Source organism: Mycteria americana, chromosome 21 (assembly GCF_035582795.1).
Source record: "Mycteria americana isolate JAX WOST 10 ecotype Jacksonville Zoo and Gardens chromosome 21, USCA_MyAme_1.0, whole genome shotgun sequence".
NCBI lineage: Eukaryota > Metazoa > Chordata > Aves > Ciconiiformes > Ciconiidae > Mycteria > Mycteria americana.
In genome coordinates, this window is record NC_134385.1 from 653,951 (window position 1) to 674,124 (window position 20,174).

The 20,174-nt window shown below is 53.0% G+C and overlaps 1 protein-coding gene across 5 annotated transcripts in view; it reads left to right on the plus strand.

Annotated features, from left to right (window-relative positions):
* Positions 1–20,174, plus strand: part of EPHA10 (EPH receptor A10) — a 40,590-nt gene that overhangs the window by 8,176 nt on the left and 12,240 nt on the right. For all 5 annotated transcript variants that reach the window (XM_075522061.1, XM_075522062.1, XM_075522064.1 and 2 more), the window contains 3 exons: positions 11,671–11,826; positions 12,629–12,970; positions 19,847–19,971. In XM_075522061.1, coding sequence (XP_075378176.1) covers positions 11,671–11,826; positions 12,629–12,970; positions 19,847–19,971 — 623 coding nt within the window. The remainder of the gene's footprint in view (positions 1–11,670; positions 11,827–12,628; positions 12,971–19,846; positions 19,972–20,174) is intronic.

Here is a 20,174-nt window from a genome sequence, read left to right on the forward strand (position 1 = left end):
TGAAGGGCACAAGTCAATGCTAATTAGAAGAAAGCAGTCTTTGCTAATGGTAACTACTAGTGATACAAAATGTAATGCACGCTTGACGCTGTGCAGTAGGCAAGAAATAGCTTCTCTGATCTACTGTGGGATTCATCGGTGGCCTGCTGAAAAATGGAGGACGCCAGACTGCAAGTCCGCTCTGCTCATCAGGCTGGGGTGCATTATTAATGGCTGTAATTGCCTGATGAATCTACCACTGTGTGTAGTATAATTACACTTTATGTCAGCTTATAATTGTTGCTGTTAAAGAGGAGACAAGATTTGTGACAGCACAGTCTGGATTCTGATGTGGCCCTTCGTTGTTGCTGTTTTCCTAACCCGTTTTCAGCCCCCCCTGCCCCGCCAGTAATTCCTCACTGAAACGTGCCCGTGCAAAGGCAGCCGGCGGGGCTGCTCCGTCTCTCCTGCCTGCCGTGGCTGGGGCTCTCGGGTGCTGCAGGTTTCCCTGGGATTGGCTCTGGCAGGAGTTTATCCTCCTCGCAAAGCCTTGCAGCGATGCCTTTGCCGCCTGCCTGGGCAGTCTGTCCTGGCACCTTGCTCTCCTCCGCCCTTGCAGTCACTTAAGCTTGTAACTTCTAGTCCTAGCGCCAGTGAGCGGTGAGGACACCGCTCTCCTAGCAGATTGTGTCTTGCTACAGGTGTCTCAGGAAAGCCAGTATTATGTCTCCTGTGCTTGGCTTCTTGAATAGTAGGAGAACAAACGGATAAGCAAAGGCTTTGAGAAGATCATCCTGCCTGTTGTGAGTAGTAGGCTTGTGGGCAAAACCACGGCTGTAAATACTGTGAAGTAGAGTAGTTTCTTCATTGCTGCCAGGCATTACTTGGATGTAAACTCGGTCAATGTTTTGAGCAAATTTCAAAGGAAGTTTTTCTGTAAAAAAGAGGATTTGGATAAAGTCCTTGACTTTTATTTTCCAAAGGGAAGTGCTACAATAGAGAAAATGCTTGCTTTTTAAAAAAAACTGTCTTTCCATTTCTGTCCTGTTGTACCTCCCCTTTTAGTGCTTGCCCTTTTGCTGCTGAGCATCACAAGATGAATGTGGGGAGAGAGATCGCTCTGGTGCTGGACCCGTTTGTTTTACGCTCGTCCATTGAGACTTCCACGACGAGTGCCTTTGCCTGGCTGCTGGCATCAGACGGCAGCGTTTGTCTCTCCCTTCCTCGGGAGAGGGAAATGCAGTCGTTCAGCGCCCGTGTCTGCGGCGGGGAGGCAAGCAGAGATGCAGGTAGAGAGGGGGCTGTGCCAGGGGCAGGAGCCCCAGGCTGCTTCGGCAGAGGAGCGCATGCCTGTGCCTCCTGGGCCGAGATTTTGCTTCGGGAGCCGGCAGAGCGCAGGCTGGGGTCCCGCGGGGCCGTGGGCAGCTCCTGAGAGCAGCGGGCAGCTCCTGCCTGGGGAGCGGCAGTGCCCTGGCAGCACCCTCCTGCCCGCACCCTGCTGCCAGGCTGGGCTGGTGCCTCTGAGGTGACTGTGCCTTTCCTTCTGCCGATGAATTGCAGACATCGACTTTAAAAAAAGAAAAAAAAACCCGTCCAAAAGCAGTGGCCTGGCCCTGAGAGCTCCTGACACCATCTTTCTCTTAATGACAGCAAGCTGTGAGCGAGGCTTGTGTCCTTGTAAGTCTCAAGGGCTGCGTGGCTGCCGTGCGTGTCAGCAGCTCTCTGCTGCGAGGGGCCGGCGGGCAGCGATGCTCCTGCTGCGGCTGGCGGCTTGGCAGGGACGTGCAAGGGCTGTCTCTGGGCGCGGGCAAAGGCCGCGCTCCCTGCGGTCTGGGGAGAGCCGCTGGGGTGGGGGTGCGATGCCTTACACCAGCCCGAGTCCCTCCTGCTTCTCTGGGACTCGGCCATTTCACTTGCCTGGTAGCAGGGGAGGAGGAAGGAAAGCATCTGAAGACCGTGTGAGCTGGAGACTTCCTGAGCAGGCTGTCTCCTTCTGGAAGAGTTTCTGGAAATCGAGTGCATGTGTGCTGGGCATGGCCAGGGCTTGCTCTTGCTGAGCAAAAGTTTGGGGCGGGAGTGGGAAGTGGTATTGGTGAGGTGCTTTCCTGTACGTTGCCTGTGTCCTGTCAAGGCATTATGTCATACAGTGTCCTTAGATGGAAAATAAATAGTTCAATTGAAAGTTAAAGAAATTTAGAACAATAAGTTCCAGTATTTTGTCATTTAGTGCAAAGATACCTCCTGAAGCCTAAGGTCTGCTTTTCCATTTAAATACAAAAAAGATGGATCCAAATGTACAGTGCTTGGGGCTTTTGGTTTGTTTTCATCTTTTATACATTAGCTTACAAACCTGCATGTGCTTCTGGAGTTTATTTTATCTTCTGACTGATGCTTGAGTATTATGCATAATAAGTTTTTTTTTTTCTCCTGGGATTCTGTAAGTTGCACAGAGCACCAGGTTTTACTTTCATCACTGATGCAGCCACTGGCATCCCGCGCAGACAGACGCTGCACTCGCGGGGCCGGTGCTGATGCGCAGGTTTAGCAGCGCTTGTCAGGGCTGGAGCCAGGCACGCCGTGGCTGTGCTGGGTGGTAGTGGGGTGGGAAACAGGGGCTGCACATCAAGTGGGGGCTGTGGGAGTAAATCTGTGCCTGCTGCTGAAGGAATTATCGCTTAGGAAATTTATGCTTCAATTTCTGTTCTGAATTACGGTTTAGCTTTGTCCTCCTCGGTCTTGTGTTCCAGCAGAACATGGCTGGAGCACCTTCGTGACCTGGGCAAAGTGACAGTTTGAAGGTGTGGAGAGCTTTGCGCTGAATGAATTTGGAGTATCCACCTCCATCCACCCATTAGCAGCCCCCGTGGTAGCCGTAATGCCTTATGGTAGATGCTGCTTTCCATCAGTCATGCATATGAAACACCCATGTAAAATATGCTTTCTCTTCAGTCTTTTTTTGGAGTAATGATCAAGCTTGGAGATATTTATTATTCGGGATTGCATATTATATTGCTGTTTTACAGTGTGTCGGAAATAATTACGGCTATGGAAATTGTGGCAGAGCCAGACACAAATTACTCTGTGACGCTTAATTTTAGAGCAAACTACTCAGAAAATTACAAGCATCACAATACGTTTGCAGAATTCTTGTCAGGCTTAACGTTGTAGATCCCTGGCTGCTGGATGGACATGCTGGTTATTCTGTTGAAATACAGGGGGAAACATATCTTGCCTGTGGCTAAGGCAGTTTGTGCGGGATAAAGCCCTTGGCAGGAGGAGGGTGCATTGGAGATGCAGGTCAGTCAGTCCTTTGCAGGGAATCATGTGGTAGATACATTAGGGAACTGAAAGAGACAACAGTAAATTGCAGTTGGCTCAGTGGATGTGTCTACTTTAGTGTGTCCTTGAGGAAGATTCCTGCATAAATAGCAATGAGGTTCTGTTCAGTGCTGTCGTAGCGCTGAATTCAAGCAAATGCATTCTTTTAGATATTTCAAGACTGTCTTACTAATTCTTGGGTATTTAATTTTCTTCTGGACTAAATCACTGAATTTAATTTCAGCTATTAAGAGCTCATTGTTGGAGATGCGCGAAGATCTAGCCTCTGGACACAGGTTTTCATTTCAGTGCTCTTCAAATTATTTAACAAGGGCAAAAATTAGAGAGTAGCATTGTCCTAAAGGTTTCAGAGATGCTGGGAACGTGTTGGACTGTAGGCTGCTGAAAAGTATTATTGAAAACCAGTTATTAAAAAAAAAAAAAGTTTGCAGAAGACAAGCTGCCTTTGAATTCACAGCCTGAAATACCCATCCTGACAGGCAAGGTACCAAAGTAAGAGGAGCTGGAGACCCGATCCAGTGCTTGTATTGATCGCTCCCTCACGCTGACTTTGTCCCTCTCGCACAGGCGTGGAGATTGGACGTGATTTTTTTCCCTTCCTCGCAGTGGGGCTCTAACAGCATCGCGCTCTGCCTGCAAAGTATTGATTACAGTTTTTGCAATAAGACAAGGCAAGATTGCAAACCCAGCATGTAAGGGGAAGACAGGAGCCTCTCTGTTACCTGAGGATGTTTGTGGACAAGGCCCTTTCGCCAGGTCAATACACCACTGAACCTTTATTCTGTGCTCTGAGTCCGTCCTTCGCCGGGAGGGACTGTTGGTCTGTTGGCCTTGACCCCCAGGTGCTGTAAGGGTTCTCGCTGCGGCACCCCCTCGGCACCGGATGCTTGTTTCCCCTAGCTGCTGTCTTTCCTAAATGGCATTTTTATGAGAACCTACTTCAGCAGAGAAGATTAACACGTTAAAAGCAAATGAACTTTGTAGAATACAATTTCATGACAAAAAATGGAAAGGAATTGATTTTGGAAGACAACTGAATTGTAGTGTTAATTATAAATGACTCTACAGGCATTTTGGGTGAAACTGCAGGCGTTATTGATTCATGCTGGCACGCACGTGGTTCTTCCGCTATCTGCAGGAGTTCAGCAACATGAAGAAGTTCAATAGTACTAACACAGGCAGTGTCCTTCATGGTTTTTTCTTTCTTCGAAGATATCTGCAAGGTTTGTGGGTCAACAAGCTGACCTGAGACAGTTTGGGGAGGGGAAAAAAAAAAGGCAGAACCCATCAAAAGCATTAAGACTAAATCCTGGGGGTGTAAACAAACCAACAGACTCTGACATGAAGAAAACTATACCAGACAGCAAGGAGGGGTAAGCGTGGCTACGAGGTGTTGCTGGAGCTCGCCGCTGAGCCAGCGAACTGGTTCCGCAGCTGGCGAGGGGTTTATCCTGTGGTGCCAGAGGAGCGGACCCAAGGCCGTGGTCTTTGCCAGGCGCTGACACTAGCACGGGCGTGCTTGTGCAGAGCTGTGGCTGCGCTGCGTGCCCCTTCCCTTCCCCTCTGCCCAGCAGCGGGGTCGCTGCCGGACCCTTTGACCACCGCCTGGTGCCCCGGGCTGGGTGTGGTGCCTCAGCGTGGTCACTCTTAACAGAAACTGCGTTGATGCGTACAGAATTGCTAATAATATTTTCATTAGGAAGTGGCATCTCCGTTGCGTGGGGCGGGTCTGGAGCCCGGGTGTGAGAGTCGTGGCGGTCCATATCCACATCCCAGTCCGGGAGGGCACGGTCGTGACCGAAGGCGAGGGGAGGCCGTGCCGGCATCCGTCACTGGTTTTGTGCGGGTGGGCTGAGCAGCACCGCCCCAGTGCGGCATCCTGAAAAGGTCTTTAAAAGGGTCCTCTTGAACTGCTCCCCGGGCAGGATCTTCAGGCGAGTCCTTCTCTGTCCGTAGCATAGCACAGCATGACTGGAGAAGCGGAGAAGGGAACACATGTATGCACACATGATTTTTCCAGCTATGGAGACGGGCAGGAAGTATGTTGGATGGGTTTTGCCTGGTTTTTGTATTAACATTAACATGAAGTTATGTGGGTTAAGTAGCTTTATTCCTAAATCCATGTTATGAAGCAATTTCAGCCTAGTATTTAATCTTCCATCTGTGCTCATTCTCGTAATATTTTATGCTAAGCTTCAGTATTTACTTAGGTCTCGGCCCCTTCCTTTGCAAAATGATGAACACTTTTTAATTAGAAGAGACTCGTAAGCTGCAGGAAATGGATTTTGGCTTCACTGAACCCTGTGATGTGTCTGGGGCAGTGCGGTGAATGCTCCCATACTTCTGCTCACATTCATCTATTGAAACCCACTGCCTAATTTACAGAACATTTTGCAGCTGATGCAGCCACGTTGTGCAGAGCAGCCGGACACTCGCGCAGGCTTGGGGAAGGAGGGACGGCTTCACTGCCTCAGCTGGCAGCGGGCCCGGCGGATCAACACCACATATGGGTGCAGGAAAGTCACATCGGAGGAGGTGTGATGGCTGAACGGCTGAGGGTCGCGTAGCCAGGATGGAGCTGGGGAGCCTCTGCTCCGCCTTCCGCTGTGGAAGTAGAATTTGCTTCCGCAGTGTGTCCGTCGCAGGCTTCCCCCCCTGAGCCGGCACTGGGGGGGTCCTGCCTTCCTCCCTCTGCTGCTGGCATCTGCAGCGTCTCCCCCGGGGCACAGCCACAGCTAGTGGCCCCCTGGTCCCCAGGCGTGCAGTCCCCAGGGCGGGTGGCAGAGGGGAAATTTCCTTTAAACTTGCCAAGTTACAGGGTTGCACCTTCGCTCGCTCACCCAGGCTGTCTGCTCTTTTTAAGAAGATTGTCTTTTCCCTAGGAGGCGAGTTGCTGCCCATGCAATTACAGTCAGAGATGTGCTGCTTGGCCCTGCTCTCGATCAGATTGCACATGGAAGCCGTGGGTCTGTGGGAAGGGGGGATGCTCTCTGGACAGAAGCTTTGCATTGAGCTTAACCGGTCCATGGGAGAATGCTAACAGGAGCAGCGCCTGTCCGAGAGGCTGCTGGAAGAGGATTCAGTCTTTGCTCTCACTTGGTTAAAAGCCATTTTTTTTTCTTTGCATGTGCTTAAACCAATATGCCGAGCATTTGCAGAAGAAAGCTGTGAATCCTTAAGGGTCAACTTCTGTCTTTGGTTGTGCAGGCAGCGTGCTGGCTAGACCTCCAGAGACCAGAGTCCTGTTCTTGGTCCTATTTGTCTTGTATGACTTTGTGCAAATCATACGGTGGTTCTGTCCCAGTTTGCTGCTTGTCAGTGCAGTTAATGTTTCCATACTTCAAAACCAAAACAAACTTAATTGTTTGAGGTAGTCAACTGTTGCAGTGATGGGTATGATAAGTGCACAACGTAAAAGGCTGCTGACCAGCTGGTAAATACTGCCAGGGTGATTAATAACTTCATTTTACTGCTGCATGCAAAATCTTGGCGATGCTTCACTTGAACAGCAACTACGATCAACCCTGGAGCTTACAGAGCCTGTGTCCTGCAGTCAGGTTGTCCTACTTGATGCACATAGCGAGCCACTCTTAATCACTGTTCATTGATTTAACAAGATAAAGCTGCTCAAACTCTGATGCCCTTTTGCTGATTAATCAGGATTACAGCCGGGGATCTCTTCTGCCATTTTTTAAGCCAAAACTTGTACATTCAGCTAACTGCGGCTTAGAAAACATTGAGATCCTTGCTGGTGAAGGAGTAGCTTCAGCATCCTTGGAGCTGTGACTCCGAGCCCCTGGCTGGAGAGGAAGGTTATGCCTAGGAGCTGCTGGTGGAAAAACCTAGTTGGCAGGCTTCATGGTGCTGTGAGATGGAGATGTCTGAACGGCTGGGGAGGGAAAATTAAAGCTGTCCCATGCCAGTTGAGTAGGAAGCTGTGCATTTTTCAACTCTGCATCCTCAATTGCCCCTGCCTTCCCTATGGTACAGGCTGGGCGTGAGAGAGGACGTTGCCTTCTCCTCTCGACAGAGCCATCCGCTCTTGTCCAAGGAGTTGCGGCAGATGAGTCAGTAAGAGAAACCCTTCCCGTGTGTGCATCGTGCTGGGTAATCTGCCAAGCTGCAGCACAAATCGACGTTGCTTGTTCTGCTACTAGGTTGATCGTGTGTGCATACAGTGTTATATCAAGGAGGGAACATGTGCTCTCTCTGTCAGTGAAATGAAAAAGGCATGCCTGAGAACAGGGAGTAGCTTGTGTGGGCAGCGATGATGGAGCTGGAGAGAGGCCATTAATCTATCTGACCCATCCAGCTGCTTCTCTTTGGCTCCAGGAGAATGTAGTATTGAATTTTATTATTTAATAATTAAGTTGCGGTAGTACCAGAGGAGTCAAGGAATAGGATAGAAAGTAGTGTACAAAAAAGAAAATGTCTTTCTGTAAATTGATGGCCCGATCTCTTGAGAGCTGCCACATACCCACTGCAAAAACGAGCACTGCGCAATAACAGGGACACCTAAACCAGCTGGGGACCAAGAAAAACACTTGTAGGATGAGGTGGAAGAGGGTGGGAGTTTATCTGAGAAAAGAAACGGAGATGCACACATGATGCATCACATGCGTTGGGGCACTTTTTTTATTCTGAAGCGTAAGATTCAGACAACTGAGGAACAAAATTAACAAGTAAGGCCACCGGCTGAGCCGTGCCCAGGCTCCTCCTGGGATGTGCTCGTGCAGGGTCGGCGTGCCTGTGTTTCTGGGAAATGCAAATCGAGGCGTTTTGTACAGTTATTAACCGACATATCTTCTGACAGACACTTTTGTAAACTTACTTCTCCTAGTTATTAGAAAACAGGGAGGAACAGCCTGAAAGATGCTTCTAATTGAAAACGTTCAACTTGCTATGATGAGATGTCAAATCTCTGTGACTGTCAGGCTCACCTTTAAATCCGAGGTATGGCAGCAGTATGCTCTGGGTTTAGCGCTCAGGTCCCATCAAGTTTGTAAACAAGATTGATTTTTCTGTTCTGCGTGACAGAGGGTGCGAGCAGGCATCTCGCACCAGTGTTCAGACTTTGATGCCGTTGCGAGATAGGCTTCTCCCCGCGGGGAGGGATGAGCTTGAGCTGGGGCCGCAGCAGACAGAGGCTGCGGTCGATGTGCAGCAGCGAAGCCCACGGGCCCCTGCCCCATCCCGGTGCCGTCTGCCCGGAGGCACCAGGGGACCGGCCGTGCCCCGGCTCTGCTCTCGGGGCGCACGTCTCCCCGTGTCCTCCAGCCGCTGGGAAAGGGCCGGTTTTGTGGCGATTCGAGCCCTGGCTCTGGGCGTGCGCTCAGGTCAGCTCCCTGCAGAGCCGGGAGGAAACGCTCGAGCGTTCGGGGAGGTTCAAACGTCCCCAGCATGCGGGGACTGCTGCGGGATCTGGGGGTCTGCTGATTCTCTGCCTCTTCGCGATGGGTGCAGCACATGTTCGGCTCGCTGTTGGTGGCTCTTTCAGCAGAGACCTCCAAGTGCTCAATGCTTGTGCTGGGTTTCGCTGTTCAAATCTGGCTGCCTCCTCTGTTGTGGTAGGTTTTGCTCTCAGGCTTCTGCTCTCTGGAAGTGGCTGTGCCCTGGGTGTGCGGGGCATTGGGACCTTTAGCGGGCCACTGGTGATATTTCTGCCCTGTGTTGTGGTCAGTGCTTCCTAACTAAAGCAAAAGCAAGCTAACTACGTCTACGTTATATGAATGTAACGTTAGTTTTGGTTTGGTTTCTTGAATACAAAGAGGAAGCTGGAATTTTTGGGAGTAATTTAAACACTTGCTAGTGTTTCCTATTTCATCTAGCACCCTAGGTAGGGAATGACATTTACTATGCATTGTGGCTCACTGTCTTAATCTTACTTCTCTGTTGTTTGTCAAGCCCGTGCTTTTAAAGGTTAGCTTTATCTGGTATTGGAGGCGTGCAAACTGAGACGGGAGAGGTGAATTTAGAACCACAGGCTCTCCAGTGCCATCCTGGCAGCAGCTGTTGCCGAGGGCTTGCAGGATCAAGGAGCAAATGTTTATTCTTCTTCCTAGACACACATATTTTCCTAGAAATCCCACCTCCAGCACCGCTCAGGAGAGGATGCTCCAGCTGTCCAGCAGGCACTGCCAGCCAGTGAAGGTGTCTGGGCTCCCCTTGCAGCCAGCGAGAGCAATGAGGGCTCCTGGCACGTGGATCATCTCTCCAGTGCCAGCATCGCAGACAGGTCAGGCAGACAAGAAACGCCTGTGTGTCTCCGGTCACTGCTGTGGGGTCCTGACGTCCAGCTCGGTCACCAGCTCAGCTGGCCAGAGCCCACTGATGAGGCCGCCCTTCGCGTCTGGGCGACTGCGGCGTGCGCTGAAATGCTTTGTCTTGTCCAGTTCCGCTAGGAACCACGGCCAAGAGGGGCCCAGGAATAATCTGTTAATTGTAGTTCCCTCATTTTTTAAAAGGTTTGGGTTTTTTATTCTCCATTTTAACAATTTAACTCTTCAGTTTTGCTATAGAAATATAACATTGAGTCCACGTCAGTTGGAAAGTTGTAATTTCCATTCCAGATACAAGGAAGTCTCTCTTCATTTCTTGGGCATGACTGGAAAGTGCTTGAGGAGTCCAAAACTGCTGCTTTCCGCAGGCTTTGCTTGCATTGGGTGACATGACAGCAGAAGATCTTGTCTGGCAAGGAGCAAGGCTTTTAGGCAGCTGTTGAAAGGCTGTATCTGTTGTGTAAGAACAGCAAAAATATCTCATGTGCGTTGCTGCTCCCGGCTCTGCCAAGCTGCTGTCTGTCGTGTGCCAGCGGCTGGGGGATGAAGGGACTGCTGGGAGTACAAACCTCAGCCACGGTGCTGCGGTCCCTCCCTGTGTGGGACTGCAGGGCACTGAATTTCTAAAGACCTTGTGGTAGATGAAATAACTTCCCCTTAAATGTTCACCCATTTTCAGCATCCCAGGGAAAGATCTTCTCCGCCCTGTGCCATGTCTAGTGCTTTGTCCTCAGATCACAGCTGTAGCTGCCAGTTTTATATCATGCTAAAAATTAATGAACCAGAGTGCACTGGAATAATCTGCTTTAAAAGGAACGGTCTCAGCAGCCAACTCTTTAAAATGGTAAGAGGGGGGACGGCGTTAGTGGAGTTGTTCATCTAGGAACTTCACAAGTGATTGAGTTTAAATATTCAGGGAGCTGATGAAGGGATAGCAGACAGCAGCACCACACCAAGAAGATGAAGCCAAGCAAAACATGAGTGCTTCTGTTTGGCTTGAAATCCAGCTGAGACAAACTCCCGCCCCTCAGGCTGGCCCTGCTGGGGGTCAGCCCTCGGCGCGGAGGGGCTGCCGGCCGAGGGGACCCCTGTGCAGGCAGGCAGGAGGTGTGCGTGGGGCACGCCTGCCCCGTCCCCTGTGGGGCACCCAGCAGTGACGGGCACACATTTCGTTGCAGGCTGCTTCCTTTTCAGATGTTTTGGGGTCAAACTGAAGCTGTTGCAAACTGCTTTATGGAGTTTTGCAGCCTTTTTTGTTGTTTTTGTAAGGTAATAAGTCTTTCATGCAGAACTAGGTTCTGGGTGTCCTGCTAGGGGTATTGCTTGCAGGCTGCATGCTGCTTGTAGTAAAGATCAAGCACATCCTTGACCAGCATGTGAATTACTTCTTTCTTTGCGTATCAAAGTACTTTTAAAAGGATAAGGGAAGCCTGTGTATGACCTATAAAAGCAAATTTATACTACTGTTGTTTAACTTCAGCATGTACCTCACTGCTTGCAGCGACTGCTGTATAATCCACAGTGTTAAAGCCGTAGCTGCCAGTGACGTGGCCTTGTGGCTTGGGTTTGTATTTGAAGCTCTGGTGACTGATGAAGTCTCCAACTTCTCAATTTTCAATATTCCTCCCCTTCTGGGGTTGTTGCTGAGTCTTGCTGTGGCTCCCATGTCATTTCTGTTCCACTCACCTGACTCTAAACCCTAAGCCATGCGTTTTCCATATCCTGCATCTTTCCGCAGGCACCTTGTCCCCTATGTCCCTCCAGAACCTCCAGCTCCCTCCATGTGTTGCTCTAGCTGATGTCTGACCATTCCTCCAGCCCCTTGAAAAGGTCCCCCAGCCTGGAAGTCAGTGCAGAGCTGCAGCATCCAAACGTCCGTTCTGGGTCAAACCACAGGCACGTCTCTCTTGGTACGAGGATCACGCAGGCTCAGGGAAGGTAGCTTGGAGGGAGTTCCCTGCTGGCCAGTGGCAGGCAAAGGATGTCCCAGGAAATGGGGAACTGCAGTCATCAGACATATCCCCCATTCCTCTTGTGGTGTTCTTCCCATAACTCCCTCTGTCTGTCTTTTCAGCTTGCCTTCCTGGATTTTACAAGCTTTCCCTCCGTCTCCCTTTCTGCTCTCCTTGCCCTGAGCACAGCTTCACGCATGAGGAAGCCTCCACGTTCTGTTCATGCCAGAAGAACTACTCCAGGTCCCCGTCAGACCCGCCATCTGCCTCCTGCACACGTACGTCTCGCTGAAATGCTGGCTCTTTGTAAAGCGAGGGTATGGGGATCCAAACGCTGCGTCTGTCCTGCAGCGCAGAGCCGAGCGGGTGCCCGGGAGGCTGTCCGAGGCTGTCCCCCTGCTAGCCCACGGGAGCTGCGCCTGGGCACGCGTGTCCCTGGGCAGCCCTGTCTGCACTAGGGTACTGCCGCGGTGGGGAGGGGATGGAGGGGCTGTCCCTACGCCACGGAGCTCGCAGGCTGAGGCTGCAATCTGATGAGACAGACGTGCGGTCGGGCTTGCAGACTCCCCAGTAAAACTAGGGCACAGTCATTTAGTCAATATAGTTCACAGATTTTAATTAAATGGCCTCTAGTTAATTGCATTGGACCCCAGCTACTCCAGTGATGGATGCCATAGAGCTGCCTGCACAGTGATGGGAAACTCTCCCGCTTAGCCCAAGAGCGAGTGTGCCTGGGCAGCGTCAGACCAGTGGCAGGGCTCCTGGGCCCCTTGCAGCCGAACCCCGGGGAGGTGCCGGGTCCGGCTGGGCGCTCTTCGCGCGCTGTTTGAGCCGCAGCTCGCTGCGTATAACGTGTCCCTCCGGTGGGGATCCTCTGTCCGATGTCCCCACCGCACTGCGTGCATCAGTGCGTCCATGTCCCCTTGTTCTGCCACGTGCTGTGGCTGCCCGGGACTGCGCTCTCTTGCTCCGCCGCCGGTGCCCGTGCTGCTGCTGCCAGAGGACCCGTAGGTTCACCCTCCTTCCCAGGCAGAGCCCAGCTGTCCCGGCGCCCGTGCACAGACACTCTTCTGCTTCCAGGTCCACCCTCCGCCCCGAGGAACCTGGTCTACAGCCTGCGGCAGTCGTCACTAGTCCTGGAGTGGAGTGCCCCCGCTGACGCGGGCGGCCGGAGTGACCTGACCTACAGCCTGTGGTGTGGCCGGTGTCCGGTGGCTCTGCGGGGCCGCTGTGAGCAGTGCGGCAGCGGCGTGGGCTTTGTGCCGCAGCAGACAGGGCTCGTGGACCGGACTGTCACCCTGGTGAACCTGCTGCCTCATGTCAACTACACCATCCGCGTGGCGGCTGTCAACGGTGTCTCCGGCGTCAGCCCGCTGTCTGGGCAGCAGTACGCCGAGGTCAACGTCTCCACTGGCCTCGCAGGTATGGCTGCTGTGTAGTGCACGCAACCGTTGAAGGCAGGCGCTGCCTCGCCCCTGCAGGACCGAGAAAACGGTCACCCGCGCTGTCGTACACTTGCATGTCACCTCTGGGGTCTGTGGGTCTGCTCAGTGGCCGGTTCTGTGGCTTCATTGCTGGGAGGATGCGGTGTCTGGTGGTGGTGTGGGCATCGTCCTCGGGCTCTGCCCGCCCGACGCCATGGCAGCGCCCCGATTCCTCTTGGTTTGCTCCAGTGGCACAGACGTGGTGCTCAGTGATGGTGGGCAGCACAGGCAGGAGGGGGAGACGGAGACAGGCCTACGACACTCCCGAGGGGGTTTTGGTTGGTGCCACGGGGAGGCAGGGAGCTGGCTGTGCTGGAGGAGCCTGTGGCCACCTTGTCTCCCACTGCGCTGCGCTGGCTCGCAGCAGGGTGGCAGCGAATGTGGTGGCAGCGAATGTGGTGACAGCCCGGGCTCCTCCCAGGGGTGAGTCTGCTCTGTGATCCGGCTGCGGTTTGAATTTACGGATCACAAAAAAGCGCCTTCAAAGAAGCAACACTTTCAGCCCATTCACAAAACCCCCTCCTTAAAATAGATAACTCAAATACTGGCTATGCTTCGGAAACAAAAGGATTGGTTTCATCTCTCTTCTATTGCCAGTCTGTGGCGCAATTTCTTACTGTAATTGTGCCTTTCCACTTCATGTTTCATCTTTGTATTCCCTTACGTGAGGGGAAGCGAGCATCCAGCCTGCCTGCATGCACGGGGCCCCTGGCCGGCCGGAGGGGTTTGATCCCTGCTCAGTTGTTAGCTGTGCCTAAGGGAAATCAGCTCTGGCTTGTTGTGTCCTTGTCTATTCCTCTGCGTTATTAATTTGCATGAAAACCCTTTGCCAAGCCACAGTTAATGGAGACAGATGATCGTCACATACCTTGTGGCAGGAATTGGCTGACAATTTCATCTGAAGAGATTAAACTTTGATCTTGTTATAAATAATTTTCCCACCACTTGATCAAATGTTTTTCCGTGTGTTGTTGCTTTCTCTTCCCTCATATAATAATTTCTGTGAATCCGTTGGGTGGATGCTGTGCCGCAGACTGCTCTTCCACGGAGGTGTCATTCCTCATTAGGATCTTCGCTGTTCAAGGATGGATTTAGCTCTGGGAAGATCTTCTGTCTCCTGAGCTCAGGCTGTTCCTGAGCCAGAGTACAAGCTAGGGAGGGGTAAGCTTAACGAGGTCTAATAACGAGCTGCTCCTCCAGGGGCTCCTGCCTGGTGTCGGGCAGAGGGCAGGGGGACCGGTGCTCAGGAGCTGCCTCCTCGCCTGGAGCGTCGGGTCTGGGCTGGGGACAAGGGGCCGGGTAAGGGCAGCAAGCGCCCGTCCTCTGTAGGGAGTGAAGCACCAAGTCTGTGATGCCAACCCGTGCCGTAGCTGTTTGTTTAATACAGCTTTTCTCCTGGGTAAGTGGGAATCTCAGCACCTTACTCAACACTGCATACTGCTGAAGGAACTGAAATACGCATAAGGAATATGGCATAATTAATCCTGTAATCTGTTCAAAATCAATGTCTCTTGTTGAGCTGTCAAGTCTCCGGATGCAGATGGTGGCTCAGAATTCGCTGAGCAGTTGAGGCTCAGGAAGTTTCTTGAAACGCATTTTTTGCTGCTGGAGGTGTCCCCTCCTGGGGGCAGTGCCAGGACGGACCTGCTCCGTCCGTCTGCAGGTGCCCAGGTGGCCCAGTTCCTCTGGCTTTGGCACCGTGGGCAAGAAGTGACAGTGATAACTAACCTGCGCCTGTCGGCAAGGAGCGGGAGAAGGCCATCTCCTGGGGAGGCAGCTCCTCGGTCCGGTTTGCCTGTAAGGCCCCTCTCGGGCGAGAGCAGCCCGCTGCAAGGAGGGCCGTGCGCGGGAGGGGACCCTGTGCAGGCAGGACGCGGAGCCGCGGCTGGCACGGACGGCGTGCGGAGCCGCTCTGTGGAGCATGCCGTCTCCAGCGAGTCTGAGCTCTGGAGCCCCTCATCGTAAAAGCCCATCACAGAAGTGCTGGATGGGCCGGAGACCAGGAGAAAGGGAGACTTCAGGGATGCCTGAGGCAGTGGTGACTTCTTGGCGGCTGCGATGCGATGGTCTCGGAAGTCATTTGCAGCAGCAGGGAAGCTCTGGCTGCAGATATGCAGATTCAGAGGAAAAATTAAACAAAGAAACAAGACCCTATTTAGCTGTCAGATCCCTGCTCCTCTAAATATAGCCCTGAGTGCAGCTTTTGCGCTGCCCTTCCCCTTCAGCAGTCACGAGGGAATTAGCAGTTGTTCATTGTATTTGCAGGGGAAAAGAAAAGATGCTATTTAGTCTGCAGGAGGCAAAATTAATACTGTGTTTTTTCTAATCTGGCCCCAGCATGGGACTAAATAAAAGTGTTTGAGGAGCAAACGGAGCTGTTTACCTGCAGGAGTAGAGCTGCATTAGCTATGTAAATGTACACTCCGGGACGATGTCATTTATATTCCCGGCAGGGATCAGCTCCTATCTTAAAGGGCTTTTAAATCTGTTGCAGATTAATAATGCAGCCAGTGCCGAAATGCATTCTCCTTTCTCAGACTGTGGAGAAGTGGTTTGTGCTGAATTAGGTCCTCTGAAGTAGACTTCTCTGTGCCTGCTTGTTGCTGATGCAGCAACACCAGCCCGGCCCCAGCCAGGAGGGGCTGCAGGACGAGCTGACTCCGGGGCGAGGGCACACGCTTGCAGGGTCTTTGCCCTCCACGTGGTGAGAACCAGACCTGGAAGAGCTGCACGGTAACTGCTGAGGCCGCTTCTCTGGCTTGGAAAGAAGGACCCTGGGGCAGGAGTTGCCTGGGACGGTGCCCGGTGCGTTTTCTGTACTGGGGTGTAAATACCTGGTGACGGAGGGGAGAGGCTGCTCTCCCCAGCGCCAGCAGTGCCGTGGTGCAGGGTGGCAGAGGTGGTCGAGGGCAACGGCAAGTTCTGTCCGTCCGATTGCCGCTCACCCCATGTGGGGGGCAGCAGACGGCACGGTGGACGGGGTTTGTTCTGCTCTTACTTGCTGTGTGTCTGCTTGGCTGCCCCGGCTCTGAAAAGGTGTGGGGAGAGCGTTTCTGGGGACAGCCGAGCGCGGGAGCTGGGGCTGGGCACCCGAGGCCCTTCCTGCCGCATGGCCTGCAGGCTCTCTTGGTTCAACTCCACCTTTAAGTACTCGCTGTTGTCCCTCTCTAAGCCCTTTGGGTTTTGGATGCAGCGGGTCGTTCGGTGGCGCGACACGGTGCCCACACCTAGTTTTATGCCTTTTCTGCTGGTACGCTGGTTAATTAAGAGGAGTAAACCCACATACAATGGAATGGAGTTTATAAAATCAGGCAGAGTGGTGAATAATTTAATGTTTGCTTTTTCAGAATAGAGGCAATGTTAGGGGAGCTTAAAATATTGATGGGAAACACATTTTTTTCACAGTGTGAAATGCTTTATCGTCTGTGTGGTTTTCTTTAATCCCTTTTAAACATGTTTGAGGCTAGTGCCAGCTTTTCTGGCATGTACCACGGGTTCTGCTCTACAGCCCATCACTAAGCGAGTGTGATTTTTTCCTGATGACTTTGTTAACAGTCAGGACCACTTGTTCAGGTTTCTTCAGTCCGTTTGCTAGATTCAGAGATACAGGAGGGCATCTGTGTGATATTTTATTGATGGGAATCATATAAAACAGCAAGGAGCACTTAATTTAGTTCACAGGAGCAAACCCCAAGTTAAGCGTCAGGCTGGCCTCAGCCGCCTGTATCGCTTGTCGTTTCGTAAAACGTGCAGTGATGTGCTCTCATGCAGAGGCCGCAGGCTCATGGCGGGGATTACCCCGCTGTCCCAGCGACGAGAGCTGTGAGCGTGCGCATGTGCATTTCTGTTTGTGCACGTGGGTCAGTGTGTGTTTGCAAGACTGATGAAGGAAGTAGAGAATATTTTTTTTTATCTTATTGAAACACTTCTTGCATATGAAAACCATTCTCACCACTCCGCCCCAACAGTAAATGCCATATTACAGCCTGTGCCAGCCTAAACCTGGCTCTGATGAAGTGGGAATAAGGAGCAATTTGCAAGGTTTGGAGCAAAAGTGTGCCAAACTGGTGCAAATTTGGTCATACTCATTATTGGTGTTTGAAGTGCCACAAGAGGGCAGGGGGCCTCCTGCCGGTACCGGTGGGGTTGAAGGTCTCTGGCAGAGGAGGGGAACCTTTGCCGCACACGGGTGCTGCTGGTGCTGGCACTGCGCACGGCGGGATTGCTGTGCTGGAGGAGTCACAGACCTCCCCTCGCGTGAAAAACGTTGGCAAAAAATGCGGGAGGTCCGAAAGCTGTGAAGTGTTTGGCAGCCTGACACGGGCAGGAGAGGTTCGCTCCATGGGCGCCCATGAAGGTCTCTGCAGTCCTGCCTTTTATCGTGATCCCCGAGAAGGAGGCGGACCTTGGCACGCGCTTGTGCCGCGGGTTCGTGGCGCAGCTGCCCTGCGGGTCGTGTCCTGCTTGGCCTGGTGGTCCTTTCTGCCTTGCTCCCTGCTGCCGGGGTGAACTGTCTCCCCCTTCTTTACACATGGACAATTCATTATCCCCTTAAAGGTCAGCTCTGGGGCCAGTGTATTTACTCAGAGGATTATTTTTAGAAATGCCAAGTGGCACGCAGCCAGATTGCAGCAGAGGGAGCTGCGTGCAGGGGCTGTGAGCTTGCACGAGCGCGGGGGCTCCCGGCTGCCCTTCGGGTCCTCTCGCTCTTCCAGCAGAAGCCGGAGGGACTTGGACTCAAGGAGCAAATCATCATGAATAAAACATCAGGAGGACTTTTTTCTTCAGCAAAGATTAATGAGCTAAGTAATAAATACAAAATTTCACAGATACTTAAGTTTACTTTCCAGGGACTTGTTCCTCTCCACAGGAGTCTCTGTGGGATAGTCAGGGTCCAGCAAACGTCCTGATTTGATGGAAAAGCAGGACAAGTTAGAAACGACCGATTTCCTGTGCAGCTTTCCCTGTGCCTGCTGCAGGGCCGCTGGTGTAAACGGGTGTATCGGCCACTGCAGCCCCTTCACCCCGGTGTGTTCTGGCCCCTGGTGCTTACCGGGGTGATCCAGGGACCGTGCCTTGTGCCAGGACTGTGCCATCCAGCCATGGCCAGGCTGATGGCTGCTGAGGGCAGGCTGGGCAGCCCAGAGCCACAGTTATGGGAGGCTTTTCTGCCGTTCCCCATTCCCTCCTCATCCAGAGAGGAGGCTTCATGCCCCTCAACCAGGACAGCTCGTGGCACAGCCCCAGGAGAGCTGTGAAGACCTTACTTGATGTGTTCGGTGACCGGGGAGGTCAGTTTTTCTAATCAATCCTAATTTTCTCTAATCAGTCCAAAGCAGAAGGGGCCCCAATAGAAGCTTTTATTTTCCCTACTAAAATATTTGGTGTCTTTCTTGAATAGGAGCTTTGCAGCAAAGACACTGATGTCCTAGCGTGTCCCAAGCAGCCCCTTCCTCCCTGCTCTTGCTGGTGAATGCTCTGGCCGTGGGCAGATCATCGCGTCTGAGCTGCTGCCGCCTTGCTCTGGGCAGTCGGGGGGTGCGGTGTCCTTGGCTGGCTCCTGAGACGCTGCAGACAGTCTGACAGGTCCAGCTGGCTTTCTGCTGGTGCGGGAGGCAGAGGCTTTTGGAAGAGCTGCTGGGATGCTGCCTGCAGGCAGGGAGCCCGGTGCAGGCAGTGCTGCTGCTGTCAGCTGCAGGAGCTGTACAGGCACTGAGCGCAGCTCAGCGGCTTGAAGGCAGGAGAAAGTGGTCAGAGGAGGAGATGGCGTGGAGGAGGCTCTGGGAAAGCGGAGATGAGCACAGCAGGGCAAGGCAGGCAGACCCTCCTCTGCTGCCGCAAACAGCAAAGGCGTCAGCGTCAGGCAGAGAGCCTGCAGATAGCTGGGAACCGCAAGCTGCCTGCCACGTGCTGGAGCCAAACCTGGTTAAAATGGGAATAGTTGGCAAGCACATCTTGCATAGTGAGATGAACTAAACGGGAGCACACATGCCAGGGAGGAAGATTCAGCGTGGAGCTTGTGCTAACTAGAAATAAACAGCCAGCTCCTGGGCACAGGCTGCGTGCTCGGCAGCGGGTAGGGCAGGCAGCTCTCCCGTCTTCCCGGCCGTCTGGGGTGACGTGGGGCACAGCCTGTGCCGGGGTGGTTGGAGGCAGCTGGAGAAGCCTTGGTATGTCCCACAAGCCCTCCTGCTCAAAGATTGTATTTTGCGTTTCCCAGAAATGATTAGCAGCAGGTTCAGAGCACTGGACGTTAGCATTTTGTGCTTGGTTTTGGTCAGAGCGTTACTAGCTGCCCACAGATTACAAAGCCGTTGGTATTTTCCCATTGTCATCTCCCATTGGACGATCACCAGCTTGGGGCTTGCCCTGTTTCAGTCCTGATTCAGGCAGAGGGAACTGGCATCAGCAAAAGAAGCATGCTCTTCAGCTGTTTAAATTGTTAAAGCTTTTACTGTGGCATCACAGGGCAGAAGCAGAAATGAAGCAACCACAACTGAACACGTTCGTGCTGACATGGGGCTCGCAGCCGAGAGGAATACGAGGGTAGAGATAAAATTCCCTGTGACCTGTGATCTCCTGGTTGCGCTTACTTGGCTTTTGGAACCAAAGTAACCAAAGCGTGGTGGCATGCAGCGTCGCTGGCTGTGTCCCCGGGGCTCTGCCTCAGGCCTGGCCAGCTGTGCTGGGCCGGCGCGGGGGCTTTGGGTGCTGCTGGCTGTGGGGAGGGCGCGGGGCGTGCTGCCGGAGCAGGGGGATGCTCTGCCCCCAGCAGCACCCCCATCACCCGCTGCTTTCCTCTCCGCTTTTTCAGCGCCGACTCCGGTCACCGACATCCGCACGGATAAAGTCGAGCAGAAGAGCGTTTCCTTGTCGTGGCAGGAGCCCGGCTTCCCGACCGCCAACGGCACCGAGTACGAGGTCAAGTACTACGAGAAGGTAGGCTCTGGGGACTGCCTCTGTCTCTCACCGTGCCCCAGCCCTCCCTGGCCGACTCCCAGGTGCTCCCCTTGCCAGCCGGGTCTGTCCCGCGGGAGCACGGTGCGGGGGGTGCTGCGCGTGCCGCCGCTGCCGGTCGCAGTCGACCACCCACCGCGCGAAGATCGAGTGGTGGGAAAGGGAGGGAGCGTGTGTCTGCCGAC